The sequence below is a fragment of the Anopheles gambiae genome, chromosome 3 (genome assembly GCF_943734735.2).
Source record: "Anopheles gambiae chromosome 3, idAnoGambNW_F1_1, whole genome shotgun sequence".
NCBI classification, from domain to species: domain Eukaryota; kingdom Metazoa; phylum Arthropoda; class Insecta; order Diptera; family Culicidae; genus Anopheles; species Anopheles gambiae.
The window spans coordinates 66,773,385-66,788,593 of NC_064602.1; the positions used below are offsets into that span (position 1 = coordinate 66,773,385).

Below are 15,209 nucleotides of genomic sequence, written 5' to 3' on the forward strand. Positions count from 1 at the left end.
TTCTCAATCCATGACATCTGCCTTATGTTGACTTCTGTTAATTTTAAAATGTTTACCTTTTGATAGGTTGATTTTCTCACCATAAACTATGAGAATCTAATATTGAAATTGCCATTTTATGAAACAACGAAAAAGGGATTTTTAATCGGTCAAAATTGCTATTTTAACTATTTTTGCATTTGAGTTATTTATAAAAATATAGTAAAACAGTAAAATTAGTTCAAAATATCTGATTTTTACTCCACATTTTACTCTACGATCCAAAAAAACGAACAAATTGTGACGTCTGTTAATGCCCATCGCTTTTTCCGCTCGCTTGTCAGGTAAATGACCTTTTCCTTTCCGATAGACACACAGTTTCGGGGAAAATCGAATGTCCTGAATGTGGAATAGTGTCAATGAAAAAAAGGGAACGACCGGAATCATTTCACAGCCCTTTAACCCGCCTCCATCATAGCCGGTAGTACCCGTCCGGCAAAATGAGTGTATTTTTTGAGTGATTTGAGTGACGCTGTCGAAATACAGTGTCTCTTCGACCAATAAGTTACCCACTCACGCGAGCCCTCCCCCACCCCACCCGCAACGCACGGTGAGCTCTGCAGTTGTCAATGTGTTCGTGTTCTTTCGAGCCGCATGCTAAGGTAATAGTGTGCGTGTCATTTTTACACATCCATTTTTTATTAGGCTGACAGCGCATCATTCACAAAACCGGCTTCAAAACGTTTACAACAGCATTAGGACAGTGTTATAAATCGATATATGTTACAGTTTACAGGGTATTACTGAAATAAAAAGATAGAAAGTGTAAGTTATTGTGATAAAAAGTTAAACAACCATAAAATTAATACCTTTTTGTGTTTATGTGCAGCAAAAACATCATGTCTTCACCGGGGAACGAAGCGCGTCTAGTTAAAGGAAACCGGGATGAACTGTTGTTTTGTTTAGGCCGGATCCCGGCTTGTATAGATGTGCGAGCAGTTACGCGTTTTGAAGAGGGACAACTAGCCACGGCATCTGCTTCATCAACGGTGTCGGCTGCATTCGGTGGTAGTGTTGCTCTTGTGACACGGCCAACCGGAACAGAGCAACGCAACGATGGACAACAGCCGAGTACGGCTGCAAGTCCAACGGTGCAAGCGACTGCTGGTGGTTGTGATACGGTTGTGACACTGCCGTTTGAAATCGTCCGACGCCTTGGTGAGCAGCAACCGACTTCAGTAGCATATTCGCCGTTGCAAGTAGCTGCTGGTGGTGGTGTTACTGTTGTGACACTGCCGTCCGGAACTGTTCGACGCATTGGGGACCAGCAGCCGAGTTCAGTTGTCTATTCGCCGATGCAAGCGGTTTCTGGTGGTGGCGTTGCTACTGTGACACGTCCACCCGGTATCGCTCGACGCAACGACGGACTTCAGCCGAGTTCAGCTGCACGTTCAACAGTGCAAGCGGCTGCTGGTGGTCGTGTTGCTACTTTGATGCGGCCGCCCGGTACCGTTCGACGCATCGACGGACAACAGCCGAGTTCAGCTGCACGTTCAACGGTGCAAGCGGCTTCTGGTGGTGGCGTTGCTGTTGGGGCACGGCCGCCCGGAATCGCTCGACACATCGGTGATCTGCAGCCGAGTTCAGCTGCCTATTCGTCGTTGCAAGCGGCTGCCGGTGGAAGTGTTGTTGTTGGTGCACGGCCGCCCGGTACCGTTCGACGCATCGACGGACAACAGCCGAGTTCAGCTGCATGTTCAACGGTGCAAGCGGCTTCTGGTGGTGGCGTTGCTGTTGGGGCACGGCCGCCCGGAATCGCTCGACACATCGGTGATCTGCAGCCGAGTTCAGCTGCCTATTCGTCGTTGCAAGCGGCTGCCGGTGGAAGTGTTGTTGTTGGTGCACGGCCGCCCGGTACCGTTCGACGCATCGACGGACAACAGCCGAGTTCAGCTGCATGTTCAACGGTGCAAGCGGCTTCTGGTGGTGGCGTTGCTGTTGGGGCACGGCCGCCCGGAATCGCTCGACACATCGGTGATCTGCAGCCGAGTTCAGCTGCCTATTCGTCGTTGCAAGCGGCTGCCGGTGAAAGTGTTGTTGTTGGTGCACGGCCGCCCGGTACCGTTCGGCGCATCGACGGACAACAGCCGAGTTCAGCTGCACGTTCAACAGTGCAAGCGGTTTCTGGTGGTGGTGTTGCTAGTGTGACACAGCCACCCGGTATCGCTCGGCGCAACGACGGACTACAGCCGAACTCAGCTAGATGTTCAACGGTGCAAGCGGCTTCTGGTGGTGGCGTTGCTGTTGGGGCACGGCCGCCCGGAATCGCTCGGCGCAACGACGGACAACAGCCGAACTCAGCTAGATGTTCAACGGTGCAAGCGGCTTCCGGTGGTGGTGTTGCTGTTGTGACACGGCCACACGGTACCGTTCGACTCATCGACGGACAACAGCCGAGTTCAGCTGTCCATTCGTCGTTGCAAGCGGCTTCCGGTGGTGGAGTTGCTAGTGTGACACGGCCACCCGGTATCGCTCGACGCAACGACGGACAACAGCCGAGTTCGGCTGCACGTTCAACGGTGCAAGCGGCTTCTGGTGGTGGTGTTGCTGTTGGGGCACGGCCGCCCGGAATCGCTCGGCGCAACGATGGACAACTGCCGAGTTCGGCTGCACGTTCAACGGTGCAAGCGGCTGCTGGTGGTCGTGTTGCTGTTGCGGCTCGATCGCCCGGAATCGCTCGGCGCATCGGGGAGCTGCAGCCGAGCTCAACTGCCCATTCGTCGTTGCAAGCGGCGGCTTCCGGTGGTGATGATGCAGTTGTGGCACAGCTGCTCGACTCACTCGTGTCAGATGATATGAGTGTTGATGCGGCTGATTCACAATTGCAAAACACATCGGCTTGTTTTAACGAGAACGAGCCGACGGTGTCTGCTGCACAATCAGAACTGACTGGTATTGTCGGGCGACAGCAACCGTTGGCTTCAGCTGTGCTTTTGCGTGACACAGTTGCAGGGAGTTTGGATTCCCCAAGTATGCCATTGCCCTCCGAGTGCCATGGACATAATTGTTGCGTGCGCTGCCGGAATACGCTCATTAGGTTGGATGCTCGTAACGCACAAATTTTGGTTTATACGATGGACATACTTTCCATCGTACAACCAATGCAAGGAACGCGTAGAAATAATCAGGCCTTTCAACTCACTGTTGTATCGAGCCTTCAAGAGTTCGATGACGTTGAACAAAGATTAGGAGCTGATGAATTTTTTTCTATTCTTATTTACACAAAATTGATTCTGAGATCGACCGTCAAGATGCTAACAATAGGCTACACCAGGCTATAAATATTTTATTTGAAAAAAAATTCTTTGCTACGTGCAGCTGGGACGGTTCGGCTGGAACAAAAATTCCTTTCGAACGATACATTAATGTATTGCGGCTTATGAAAGCTGTCGCCACTAACCATTTGGGAATCGAAGTGGACATGAATTATGTACATGATTTTTTTAAGCGTAAACTTAAGCATGCACATGAACGCATTAATATGAAAGACGAGCGAAAGAGTGTATGTCATACTAGGCGATGAGAGATGTATTGCTTTTTTTTAAACACGTGTATATACTTTATTATTACCAAATGAGATCAAATTGGAATAGAATAACGAAAAATGTTAATATGCTATGATATTTATTTAATGTTTTTCTGTTTAGTTATGTTTTATCGAACGTGAAAATTAAAAAAAAATACTGTGATCGGGAAATATAAGGGTAAACGTATTTTAGAACTACAAGAAGGAATATTTTTGTGATAACTCAGGTTGTGATAATTATATGTAATGAAACGTTTACCAAAACCTTTTTTTTCTATTTTGTTTCATGCAACATAAACATATCGATTTTCAAATATTTATGATTCTAAGACAGTGATAAAATGAACATCGTTAGTACATAGTATTAACATGTGAATAAAAAAGGCCGAAAATAAAACACGAACTTTAACTTCCAATCAAATACATATGCTCGATTTTATTTCTAAAAAATAGTTTAAATTACATTTTACCTCTAATTAGTTAATGTTCTAAGAAATGGAACAAACACTAAACTGCTATTACCTGTTTTAATAGCTACTAATTTACACTTTATATCCCTGGGTAAAAATACCATTTCATCGGTACGAAGGTTACATGAATCTTCTTCATATATATCCTTCATAAAAGGTGAAATATAGTACGAGCGGGTTTCCGTTAAATAATTGAATGCTCTTCCATTAATTATTATAGTTGAATCTTTTTGTTCTGCGCTACAATATTTAACTATGTAGTTATCATGAGTCAAAAACCAATTGGACTGAAAACCAGGAGAAAGAGTTAATTGTGGATTTATGTGCAATGCTACTCCATTAGTTTTGGTTTTCAAAAATGGAAAAGAGAGATTTGTTCTATTTGATGACGCAGTACTTGGTTTTTGCTCCGATATCCTATTTGCAGCCTGCACCAAAACCTTATGACCGTTTCGAAGACAGTTCTTAACATGCTGGAGCTTACTTTCAAAGGGATAAGATGAAATGGTGTAAAGCGGGCCGAATTTGTCTACATCATCATACACATGCAACAAACTATGTATATTGCTGGTGATGCAATGTTCCCCGTAGATAACACCATAGTCTAAAACGAACTCTTTTAGCAAGCATTTCGCCTCAAGCCAATCATTCTTATACACTTCGGATGATAACAATGTTACCGCACAGTAATATTTCATAAAATGGTCATACTGTACATCTGTTAATACATCCTTCAAAACGATAAAACTCGCGTAATGTAGAAACATTTGGAACTCACTAGCTTTCCACAATCCAATGTCTTCAACAGAACGGAGTTTGCGATGAAACTCTAAAGGAAGTTCCACCTCCTTCAGCAAAGCATCAATCTTGCTTATTGTGTCTTCAGACCACTTGGCACCCCCTCCTAATTTGCCTGATTTCCATCCTTTCAGCATTGTTCTTGTTACGCCGTAGTCAAAGAGGTGCAAACGATCTGCTATAATAATCTGCTTTATGATGTCAAAGTTCTTAAGATCCATGAGAGGCGTTTTTTTCCCGATGATGTGCTCCGTAATTTGATTGGACGAAATCTTCATGCGTTCTTGCTGGATGATCCATTCCCGGGAAACATGTAACTCGGTGTGCGCTGTGATATTTTCCTTGCACCGTACATTTTTGGCAACCATGTGTGTGGTTGAAGTAAACTGAACCTGTAGGAATATTTAAAAATATGTATTAATACACCTCATAAGTAAATAAGTTTCAAAAGCCTACGTTTTTTCAATAGAAGAGAAAGCAAATGTATCATTAAATTTAAGAAGATTTTTATAATTTACCTTTTATGAATGCTCGTGCTGGTGAGTCCGCGATGAAAGCTCTAACGTGTATTTCGATTGGCTTATTGGCTATTACAATGCCATTATCCATCAACCCATTTAGCTCGTCGACTAGCGGACGCAGATATTCCTCAACACTCTTTGGTTTCGATTCACCAAAAAAGTTGCCAACCATCAATACTGGAACTTCCGGCATTTCTTGAATGCTCATTAATATGGGCCAAAACTGTTTTCGAGTGCTCTTGTGCAGTGGAAGTCCATCAATCGAAAAGTTCAACGAAAATTTGCTGACTCTTGGTGGTACATCGCTGTAAAGATACAAAATACAGAAAATAAAACATATAATATTAGTAAAAATTTACCATCGTATTTAAGACTATTGCTTTCTTACCGAAAGTGATCCTTGAGAACCGATCGTACCCCAGGGAACCAAAATTCTCCCCCTGCTATAGGGTACGTTTCTTTTCCACATTGCCTTGTCTTAAGCAACGTGCGAGCATCTTTCGGCAGTTGGTAGTCCGTTTTTTTACGTAAAATTTCTAATAGTCCATTTAGCGCTTGATGTGTTTGGTATGTTTTTAATGCCCAATTTCGAATAAGCTCATCAAATGGTTCCTCTTCGTGTTGAGACTCTTGTGTACTGTGTATAGTTTCCTCAGCTTCATCGTAATCTTCGTTGACCTCTTCATATACTTCCATATCGTCGAATGCATCGATAGTAACCCAATCACTGACGTATTCTTCTTGCAAGATGTATTCATCAAATGGACAAGGATGGTTCTCTGCAATGAATAAATAAAAAAAAAGTATTATAAATGTGTTTAATTTGCATTGGTCACTAATTAAAATTTTTATTTTTGCACTTACCACAATGCGGGTGTTCACTGAACTCTACATTTGACGTAGCTGTCTGAATATTACTTGGCCCAGCTTCACTACTCTCTCCAAACAATTCAGCATCAAGCTTTTTATTATTGGCTTCTATGGATCTATACGTGGATCCTGACTTGCGCTTGTCTTTGGCCGACATTGTCGTGATTGAGTGAAATTCACGGCACGTTGAATATTTAAAATATACACTTGTATTATTCTGCACTTGTATTATAACAGTATTGCACAAAATTTATAACTGTACAGAGCACGCATAACAACACCGAGTGAAACGACTGCCCGAATCGTATTGACACAAACAAAAATTGCGCGGGTTTTTATAAGACAGAAAAGAGATAGGATTTTCTATTTTCTTATGTAACGGACTATTTAGTACCTTTATTTTAAGGTACTTATGTAACAGGATAAACACTAGCAGGTGTAATGTTTAGATATTTACCCATTGAATCCTTGTATAAACCAGGGTAATACTTTGATTTTTAGCAACACCATTATGCAGATACACAGGTAAAGAAAATTATTATTACATTTCTCTTGGGCAATGGCTATTTGATCAAAAGAACAAATTAACAGAACAATCTGAACTCATTGGTTGAACTTCGATTCCATGCCAACTATTGAGTATGTGCTTTTTAGTCGGCACGTTTTTCCATACAAAAAAATGAAATTTTTCTCGGCAGGCCATGAGATTTTTGTGAAATTAAAAAAAAAAACCGGTATTCTGATACAAACTATTGAATTCTGACTATAGTTCAACGCTTATTCGTTGGCATGCTTTTTAATTGAACACTTGATACTTGGTTGACAGTTCAATTTAAAAGCATGCGTTTGTATGGAAAACAGGGTTTGTTAAATTTCAAATTATTTATTAAAAGTTAACCATATGACTGGTCCAGATCGAACTATTTTTTTTTTCTTTTGACTCAACAACCGGTGTCGATCAAGGCCTGGCTGTACCATTTGTCGTGTTGGCTTTCAGTGACTTTTGGATAACCCCCCATAGCAGGATAGTCAGTGTTACGTATGGCGGCACGGTCTATTTGGGGCTTGAACCCATGACGAGCATGTTGTTAAGTCGTACGAGTTGACTGTACCACGAGACAGGCTTAATTAATTAATTAATTAATTAAATTATTAATTTAGATTGTAATCTCACTATATATAAAATCGAAAATCGCCACAATGACGTGAGAGTAAACATTCAGCGAGAGAGAGAATGCGGTGAGAGCAGAGCTCTCTTAGCAACGCGCGTTGCTGCGAAAGGACTTGCTCCATGCCACACTGCCAGTTCCCGGGTAATGAGGGCAATGGTTACTTAGATTTTTTGTTTACACAAACCGATTTGAAAACACATGGTATTGGATATAATGATTTAAATTAAAGTTGCAAGTTAGCCACCTGATGATAACGTGTCCCATCTTATACCCCTTCCCATTATTAATCAAGATATTCAAGGCAATATTAAAAAACCTGTTTGAAAACTATCCAAAATAGCTTAATTGGGAAATGGTTGTAATTCCAATTCATTCAATCATTAATAAAGCCAACCATACTCATTATTGGTGCTTAAGCACCTCGAATACTACATACACCGTCGTCATCGGCAGATAAGTGTGGTACAGAATATCCTGTAAAACGGGTTGCTATACCCAGGACGTCGAACATGTACACTCCCTCAAATCTTCTTCTACTTGGCGTAACGTCCTATGCGGACATGCCGGCCTATACAGGCTTTCGAGACTTAATTCATTACCACGTAGCCGGATATTCAATCTTAGCTAAGGGCTTGGCTAATAACGGACATTCTGGGCTTGAACCCATGACGGACATGTTAATGAGTCGTTCGAGTTGATGACCACGTACCACGGGACTGCCCCAAATCTACTACTCCGCAATATTGGTTGAGTCGGGACCAGGAAAACGCATGACAATAAGAGGCGGATGTAGCCGAGAGACCTTAAGCGGCCACATGCTAAAAAGCCTTGCATTCCGAGCCAGAAAGCGGCGGATGTTGATGGCTAGAAAGATAAAATTGAATTTGTAACGATTTGCTCGCGGGCGGGAAGAACTACTTATTTCAGGATGTCCTTCCGAAACAAAGCACTAAAGGGAGAGATGGTTCATTGCGCAACATGGCTGCAACATACTGCACGTTAGGTGAGACAACCGTGCGCACTGCATTTAGCCGGATCAGCATCAACTGCAGAAAATCCACAATGAAACTATGCTTACTGTAGCGTGCCCAAGAGGGCTGAAAAGATTCTGATTGTATCTATCAAAAGTTATGACGATATCTACCATACGATGCTATCACCGTACTATGGTGTTGATTAAGAACAACCACCATAATTAAGGACACGACAAATTAGAAGCAACATCTGAAAAATGTGGGGCGGCAAGAGTAAATAAAGTAGTTTGCAAGTAAACGCGAATTTAGTTAATTGATCTGGAAAGGGTATAACAGTGAATATTAGAACTACACTATTGGAATGGTTATATGAGGGGATATGTTCACTGTTGAAATTTGATATTTGGCGCAACAACAACATTTGTCTCATACACAAATACCAATTCCATTCAATACTTCAAAACCAGTTTGAGGATAATAACGTAAAATTTTGACGGCTGACCTTTTTGATATTTAAGACCGGGAAAATTTACATTGAAAATGTTCTATGCATCTATTACTTATTATCTAATGTATGAAACATAAGTCGAAAAAAGAGTATAATTGGAATTCGAACCATGTGCGATATCATATTTTTATAGTTCAATCTTACATTTATGGGCACAAAAAAAACAAAAAATGGATTGAAGCAAAAGTGAGCATTTCGAAAATTGTATGTTTTTAAGTACGCAATTGGGATTGGATCTAAACATGTTGTATATGTATTAGCGGCTCCCTAATTTTTTAATCCACTGCACATCAATACGTTATTCAATGAACACGTTGTTAAGGTTACTACTTAGCTATGCTTTCCAAAAAATCACGCCGATAACTAAAAAATAATAATTAAAAAATTGAAAAAAAAAATTGAAAAAATGAACACGTTGTTGAGGTTACTACTTAGCTATGCTTCCCAAAAAATGACACCGATAACTAAAAAATAATAATAAAAAAATTATACATTTGTGTCAACAGAGGCATGGAACGTATCAGTTCGAAAATTACAAAATTGCGTGACTTGGCTCAAAAGTAGCCTCATCGATATTTAACGGTTCTCCAAAGTACAGTAAGAACTGTCCAGGAAGTTACAAGGTTAACACATTTGTGGTGTAACGCATAAGAACAAATAGGTGTTTGAGTTATGGTTGTTGCAACTGAACGTGTAGAATTTGAAAATAATTCGAAATTTGAGGACATCCGGTAGATTTTCCCGGGCCTTAACTAGTAATCACGCTCATAATAAAATTTTATCGTTTATGTTATGTCATAATATAATTTATGCATGCATTGTATGGTGGTCTCGCTTGAATTCCTCCAGCCAGGCGGGCATTCATAACCGGGTTTCTAACAAAAGTGTTAACTGTCCTTTACTGCTCTCATGGGTTCAGCTATACTTGACGATTAATTTTACGATACGATCCGGAGTCTCACGGAATCGATCCCGAACCATGGTTGCAGTAATCAGTAGGTACGTAAAAGTATAAGCATTTCCGACCCGGTGCTTGGGCCTACTTTACCTACTTGTATCTTTCGGGTCGACCCGAACGACTACTGGTCACTTACGGATGACTCTGACCCGGTAAGTTCGGATCGACCCGCTCATCACAAAGCCACGACGTACAAGCCAAGATGTACACGTGCGATCCCAGTTATTGCTGCATCCCGGATTTCGTTTGGCGTCCGCAACCCCATAATCTGCATGTCCGGTATACTAACCACGGCAGCGAAATTAGCTAGCCGCATATTAAACTATATAAACATAAAACACATTATATGTACAACGATATGCCACGATTTTTATAATTTTACCGGTACACAAGTGGATAGGCGGGGGAGGGAAATGGAATAACTCGGGTAAATAATAGTAAAAACACTTTTTTCACAAATCTAACATAATATTTGCATATGGCATAATTCTTTTACATTTGTAAAAAGAGCATATGCCTCGATGCATGTTGTTGTTATTTACCTTTTTGTTGACTTTGTTAACATGATGTTTACCTCTTTGGCCGAGGTACAAACAGGCATAAATATCACTACAACACTTTGTTTTCCAACACTTTTCATATTTAAATTAACTGTGCACGTCGAAGTAACACTAAACACATTAATACACTTCACTATAACAAGTTTTTGTACACTTTATCACGCAGAATCAAGGAGATTAAAAACATCAACATTCGAAACGTCAAACTTTGCCACTTTGTATGAAGTCAAATGTGGTAGTAAGAATGAGACAGACTGACCGGAAAATATTGGGTGCAAATAAAAAACGAGTTCTCCAGCTGAAATAGCCGTCGACGCACGCACACAATCACACACGGCTTGTTCCAATACGCTGGGTTCGTTTTGTGTTAGTGACAAGCGCACTCAAAAAGCAAAGCGCGCTCTCACCGCAGCGCGTTTCTCCTTGCTTCCTCAAGCTTCCTCATACCCCTCGGCCTGAATCACTCAAAATTTGGGGTCTCATTGTTTGCGTGGTAGTCTCTCTCTCACTCTCTGTCTCTCTTTTAGTAGAGTGAACATTCCAATACCGAACCAATGCATCGGTGATGTGTTGACAAGGTTTTAAATTCCCATCCTGCTTCTTCTCCCTGGGGTGGGTAGGCGGCAATCGCAGGCGGAGGTAGCAAAGACGGGAGGCTCTTTGCCGGAAAATCAACACCATCCTCACCACCGTACTCGGGAGGGTGGGAGAAAGGGAGACAAAAGCAACCACCACCACCACCGGTATTGCATAAAATAATGACAAAACGCGGTAAAAAGCTGATGGCGACATGCGCAAAAACACACACTCTCCCCCATGGGGGGCACCACACTGTTCGGGAGGTTATCATCGTTTGCCGATTTTCGCCCGGGGAGTGTTCTGTAGTACAGGCGGCGGGGCGTGGGGGGCTCGATTGTGTCTTTTTTGGCCCAGGCCCCTTTGAAACAAGCGCTTGTTATGCGAAAAAAGGGGTAGCTTTTGGGTGGAGGGAAATGAATCCGGAACACAACATGAGCATGCTGTACACATTTTCGAAATAAAAGAATAAAAAAACGACAACGACATAAACGACCGGATGTCAAAGCGATTTCCGGGAAAAGACGATTTCCGCTCGTTCGTAAAACGTGCCCGACAGCCCTCTCTCGCTCTCTTTCTCGCTGTTGTAGGGAGTGACTCTCCTGTCCTGGTCCTGATAGTGATGGGATAGCTCTTTAAACTGTAATCACAACTTTTTGGGTAAAAAACTGTGTGTTTACGGTCGGCAACTTATCGGATAGAAAGAGATTCGTAAAAAACCGATTTTGAGAACATGTATCTTTTCAGTTTTTTTGCTCGATGTATTTTCATCTTTCCTAACCATAATGTCTAATAAAAACATCATTTTGGCATCTGTTTGAAACGACGACAAATAAAGTTTTGTATTTTATGTTTGTAATACTTTCACGTTTTCCCTAAAGAAGAAAAACCCATTTTGCAAATCATCCGTCAACTCTAACCCCAACTGCTACAGACTCTAATCTTAGCTCATAAACGCAGCGTCGGTTTAGAATCACCGTTTGACATTTCCATTCGATATGTGTGTATGTTCGGTTCTGTCATTGCAGCATAGCAGTCATAGAAGAGGAATGTGCCTGAGTGGAATGTTGCTATCCAAAAACTTCAAACGTTCGAGTTTTTTCGTGTGTGTTTTTGGGTGGTATTTTGCACCCCTCGCTCTTCCATGCCAGTAAACCGCTATCTCTTTTTTTCTCGTATATTCTAAACGTTTTTTTCTTTCTCTCACTCTGTCTGCGTTGTCTTGTCGCGAAAATGCGAAAAGTTTGTTGATCTCTTCTCCGTGCTAACGGTGCGCAAAGTGCGCCTTTGCTTCCTTTTTCCTTTTCGTGTGCCGGAATGGCCCGTTTTGGCGCGTTGTGTCTTGTAGTCTACGCGTGAGCGGTCCCTCTTCCATCCCTCATCCCTCTTCCTGCCACCCGGCAAAGGGGTGACGGGGCGGCGTGATGGTGGTGCTTGCCGATTGCTGTTGCTGCGTTAATTTCGCAACACTTTTAGTTTCGACACCAGGGGACCGTGTCGCTGTCATGTGGGTGCTGCTGCTGCCGGCTTCACTATTTTTCTCTATTTTGGAAATAATTCTATTTACACACACAAACACACCATCATGCTTACTAGGCTAGTTGCTTGAATGAAATGTGTTTTTGTCTGTTATTGGCGCGCACAAACAAAAAAGGGAACCATCCTATGGGAGATCCCTCAGCGTGAACCGTTCAACCTACTTTTTTTTGCTGTTGGTGTTGCTCGTACTTGCTCATTTTACTTGACCATCAACGTTCGCCGAGCGGAGACGAGGCCAAGGAAGGTTGTTGACCTTCTCGGGCGTTATATTTAATCCGTGTGAACCATCGATAAGTAATGGTGGTGTGGTGGTTGTGGTGGTATGCGCTGTACGGATGTGTACAAAAAAAAAAAAAACAACGACCAAGAGAGTTTATGTGTGTGGTACGCGTTTGGACGTTGCGAAATCGTCATCATCCATCGTCGTCGACACAAACTGCCTGCTGCCTCTGGTATCTCTATGTAACCCCCCGTATCTTGTGGTCCGGACAGGTTAGAGGGCCGTCGTTTGAAATTTCTCTCTCTCTATCTCTCTAGCCGTACACGCCCGCTGTTCATGTATCTGGTTTCTATCCCCCTATGGGTTGCGCGCACACACCTTGGAATGGAGCAGAGATCTGACCTGTCTCTGGCGAGCAGCCACAAGCACGCGGTGTGTGTTTTGTTGGAGAAAAATCGTTGGAGAGCGATGATGATGATAGCTGTGTTTTGCTGCCCTCGTCCACGCTGCGTACCCGCCGCTATGTTTATTTACCTTAACTCGCGTGAGATTTAAATAGCTTTAAATCTCTTCCGGCTAGAGCGCGCGAAGTTGCCGAATAGCCAGCAGGAGAGGGAGTACCAGCAGCTGCTGCCATTTGCTTTCGGTCGATTTAAACCAAACCTCCGTAAGAGGAGGCTCCTATGGGTTTTAGACTGTTTTCGTCCGTCGGTTTGGTCAGCAGAAACGGAAAGCGAAGTTTATTTGTAATTCATTTGCGATTGATTCGATTTAATTTAAATTTCTCTTCGATCTGGCATGTACGGATTGGTTTGTGGGAAGGTTAATTCATGGATGTAGCCATCGCTCCACATCAATTCTTTTTGGTTGGCATAAAATTGCATTAGATTTTTGAAGAGAGCGTTTTAATGAAGATGCAACATTAGAAAAGAAATTCTAGAAATGTAGAAAAAAGTGAAAATAATAATGTTTTTAAAAACGTGATAGTTATTCTTTCCATTCGCAATATTCTTCATAGTTAGTTTGTACTACGATACTTCTATAGTGTTATCATGTGGCGACATTGCGATAGCAACTGATAAAGATGGTTAATTTTTATGGTCTTTTTGGTAAGGTTTGATTCTGTCATGTTAGTTTCGTGCATGGTCCATCATATACAAACCTTCATTTCTTCTCCCCTTCTGACAATTTCGATAAAAATGACCATCAATTATGGCGGCCAAAATCAGAGCCATTATCCTAAATCATTGCTTGATTTATTGCCATTTTTGTGGAACATTTTTCTAAAGAAATATAAATTCTTGCTGTAGCATTAGAATCACTTTCTTCGCATTTTGTGAAGCAAAGTGACAGCGATGAAGCAATGCGTTCTCGCCCCTGCCTGTGACAGCTAAGCTCTTCTGACACAAGTGGGAAGTTAGTAATCCGTTCCGCGTGCATTCGTACGCGCGCGTGTGTGATGTCAAACACGGATGAGAGAGAGAGAGAGAGAGAGAGAGAGAGAGAGAGAGAGAGAGAGAGTGTGTTCCCTCGACGGATTCCGGGCATGATCATGATATGAATCGACATCATTGAACGCCGCACCACGGCCGCACGCATCGATTTGAGGACCGAGCGAGGAGAATACGCGGCCGGCGGCACACACATGAGCCGAGCCGAGAGTCCTCTAAACTCTTCTATCGCTCGCGGTGTGCGTGTGTGTGTGTGTATGCCTGTCTGGGAACAGGTGTGGTGTGCGTGTTGGCCACACTCGAACGCCACTACCAAGCGATATAAACGGGCGGGAGTAATAATGTTTACTACGAAACGTTCCGGCGGCCTACGTGAGTTGTGTTCTATCGGGCGATGGAGTGTACTTACCTTGGTAGTGTGTGGTGGCGCTTTGTTTTAAGAGAGCGCCCCCCAATCACGACAAACGACTACAACGACGAGGGAGATCAATTTCCGCTTCAGTCTTGCTCTGGGGGATGCGACCGATGGCGGTTGCGTATGTATTATTTTTGCTTCGGACAGTGGTTGAGATTACGAACGCCGCCGCCGCTCGACTGTGAGCATCGGACCGAACCCAACCGAAGGCAAAAAGGAACAGATAATTGCGTTTATCGAGAGGGTTTTTTTGTGTGTTGTGTGTGTGGGGGTAGTTTGCCTTTTTTTGTTGCGCCATTCTGTCTCATCCTTCCCCTTTACTACCCTTTGCTTCCGATTTTTGGGGCCACGGTCATACCCCCGTGTGTGTGTGTGTGTGGCTGTGTGCGCGCGCTCCATAATCATCTCTCCATCGGCGTGTGTACTACCACGCGGCGCGAGCGGCGTTCGCGTATTATCGCGCATCGCGAGACAACGGCGGCTACTTCGATCCGAGATTTTGTGTGTGCCGCATTTCGCGGCACGGTCTCCCCAACCCCACCCAACAACAGTCGGTCTCCCAGAGCGGACCTTGTCTGGTCTCGAAATCTCTCACTGCTACTCTTCCCCTGG

General features: G+C 43.1%; 2 protein-coding genes across 6 annotated transcripts in view; one reads left to right on the forward strand and one right to left on the reverse strand.

Annotated features, from left to right (window-relative positions):
- LOC133392869 (zinc finger protein jing homolog) overlaps positions 1-15,209 on the forward strand; it is an 87,729-nt gene that overhangs the window by 37,472 nt on the left and 35,048 nt on the right. The gene's annotated exons all lie outside the window — the stretch shown is intronic.
- Positions 657-7,387, reverse strand: LOC133392870 (uncharacterized). 3 transcript variants are annotated; one of them, XR_009765859.1, is made up of 4 exons: positions 5,743-7,387; positions 5,352-5,659; positions 849-5,225; positions 657-782 (listed from the first exon to the last, which is right to left on the reverse strand). XR_009765859.1 is itself a non-coding variant. In XM_061655202.1 (4 exons), the coding sequence occupies exons 1-4, from the start codon at positions 6,379-6,381 to the stop codon at positions 5,044-5,046; spliced, it is 1,044 nt and encodes a 347-aa protein (XP_061511186.1). In that variant the 5' UTR covers positions 6,382-7,387; the 3' UTR covers positions 657-5,043. The 3 variants fall into 3 exon arrangements, 2 of the variants coding, with proteins under 2 accessions (XP_061511186.1, XP_061511185.1); XM_061655202.1 differs by having other exon boundaries at positions 657-5,225; positions 5,743-6,133; positions 6,219-7,387; XM_061655201.1 differs by having other exon boundaries at positions 657-5,225.

What these genes read in the sequence shown, in the direction of transcription:
- LOC133392870 (XM_061655201.1), bottom strand. Translation starts at nt 5,201, where the DNA reads ATGGTTGCCAAAAATGTACGGTGCAAGGAAAATATCACAGCGCACACC.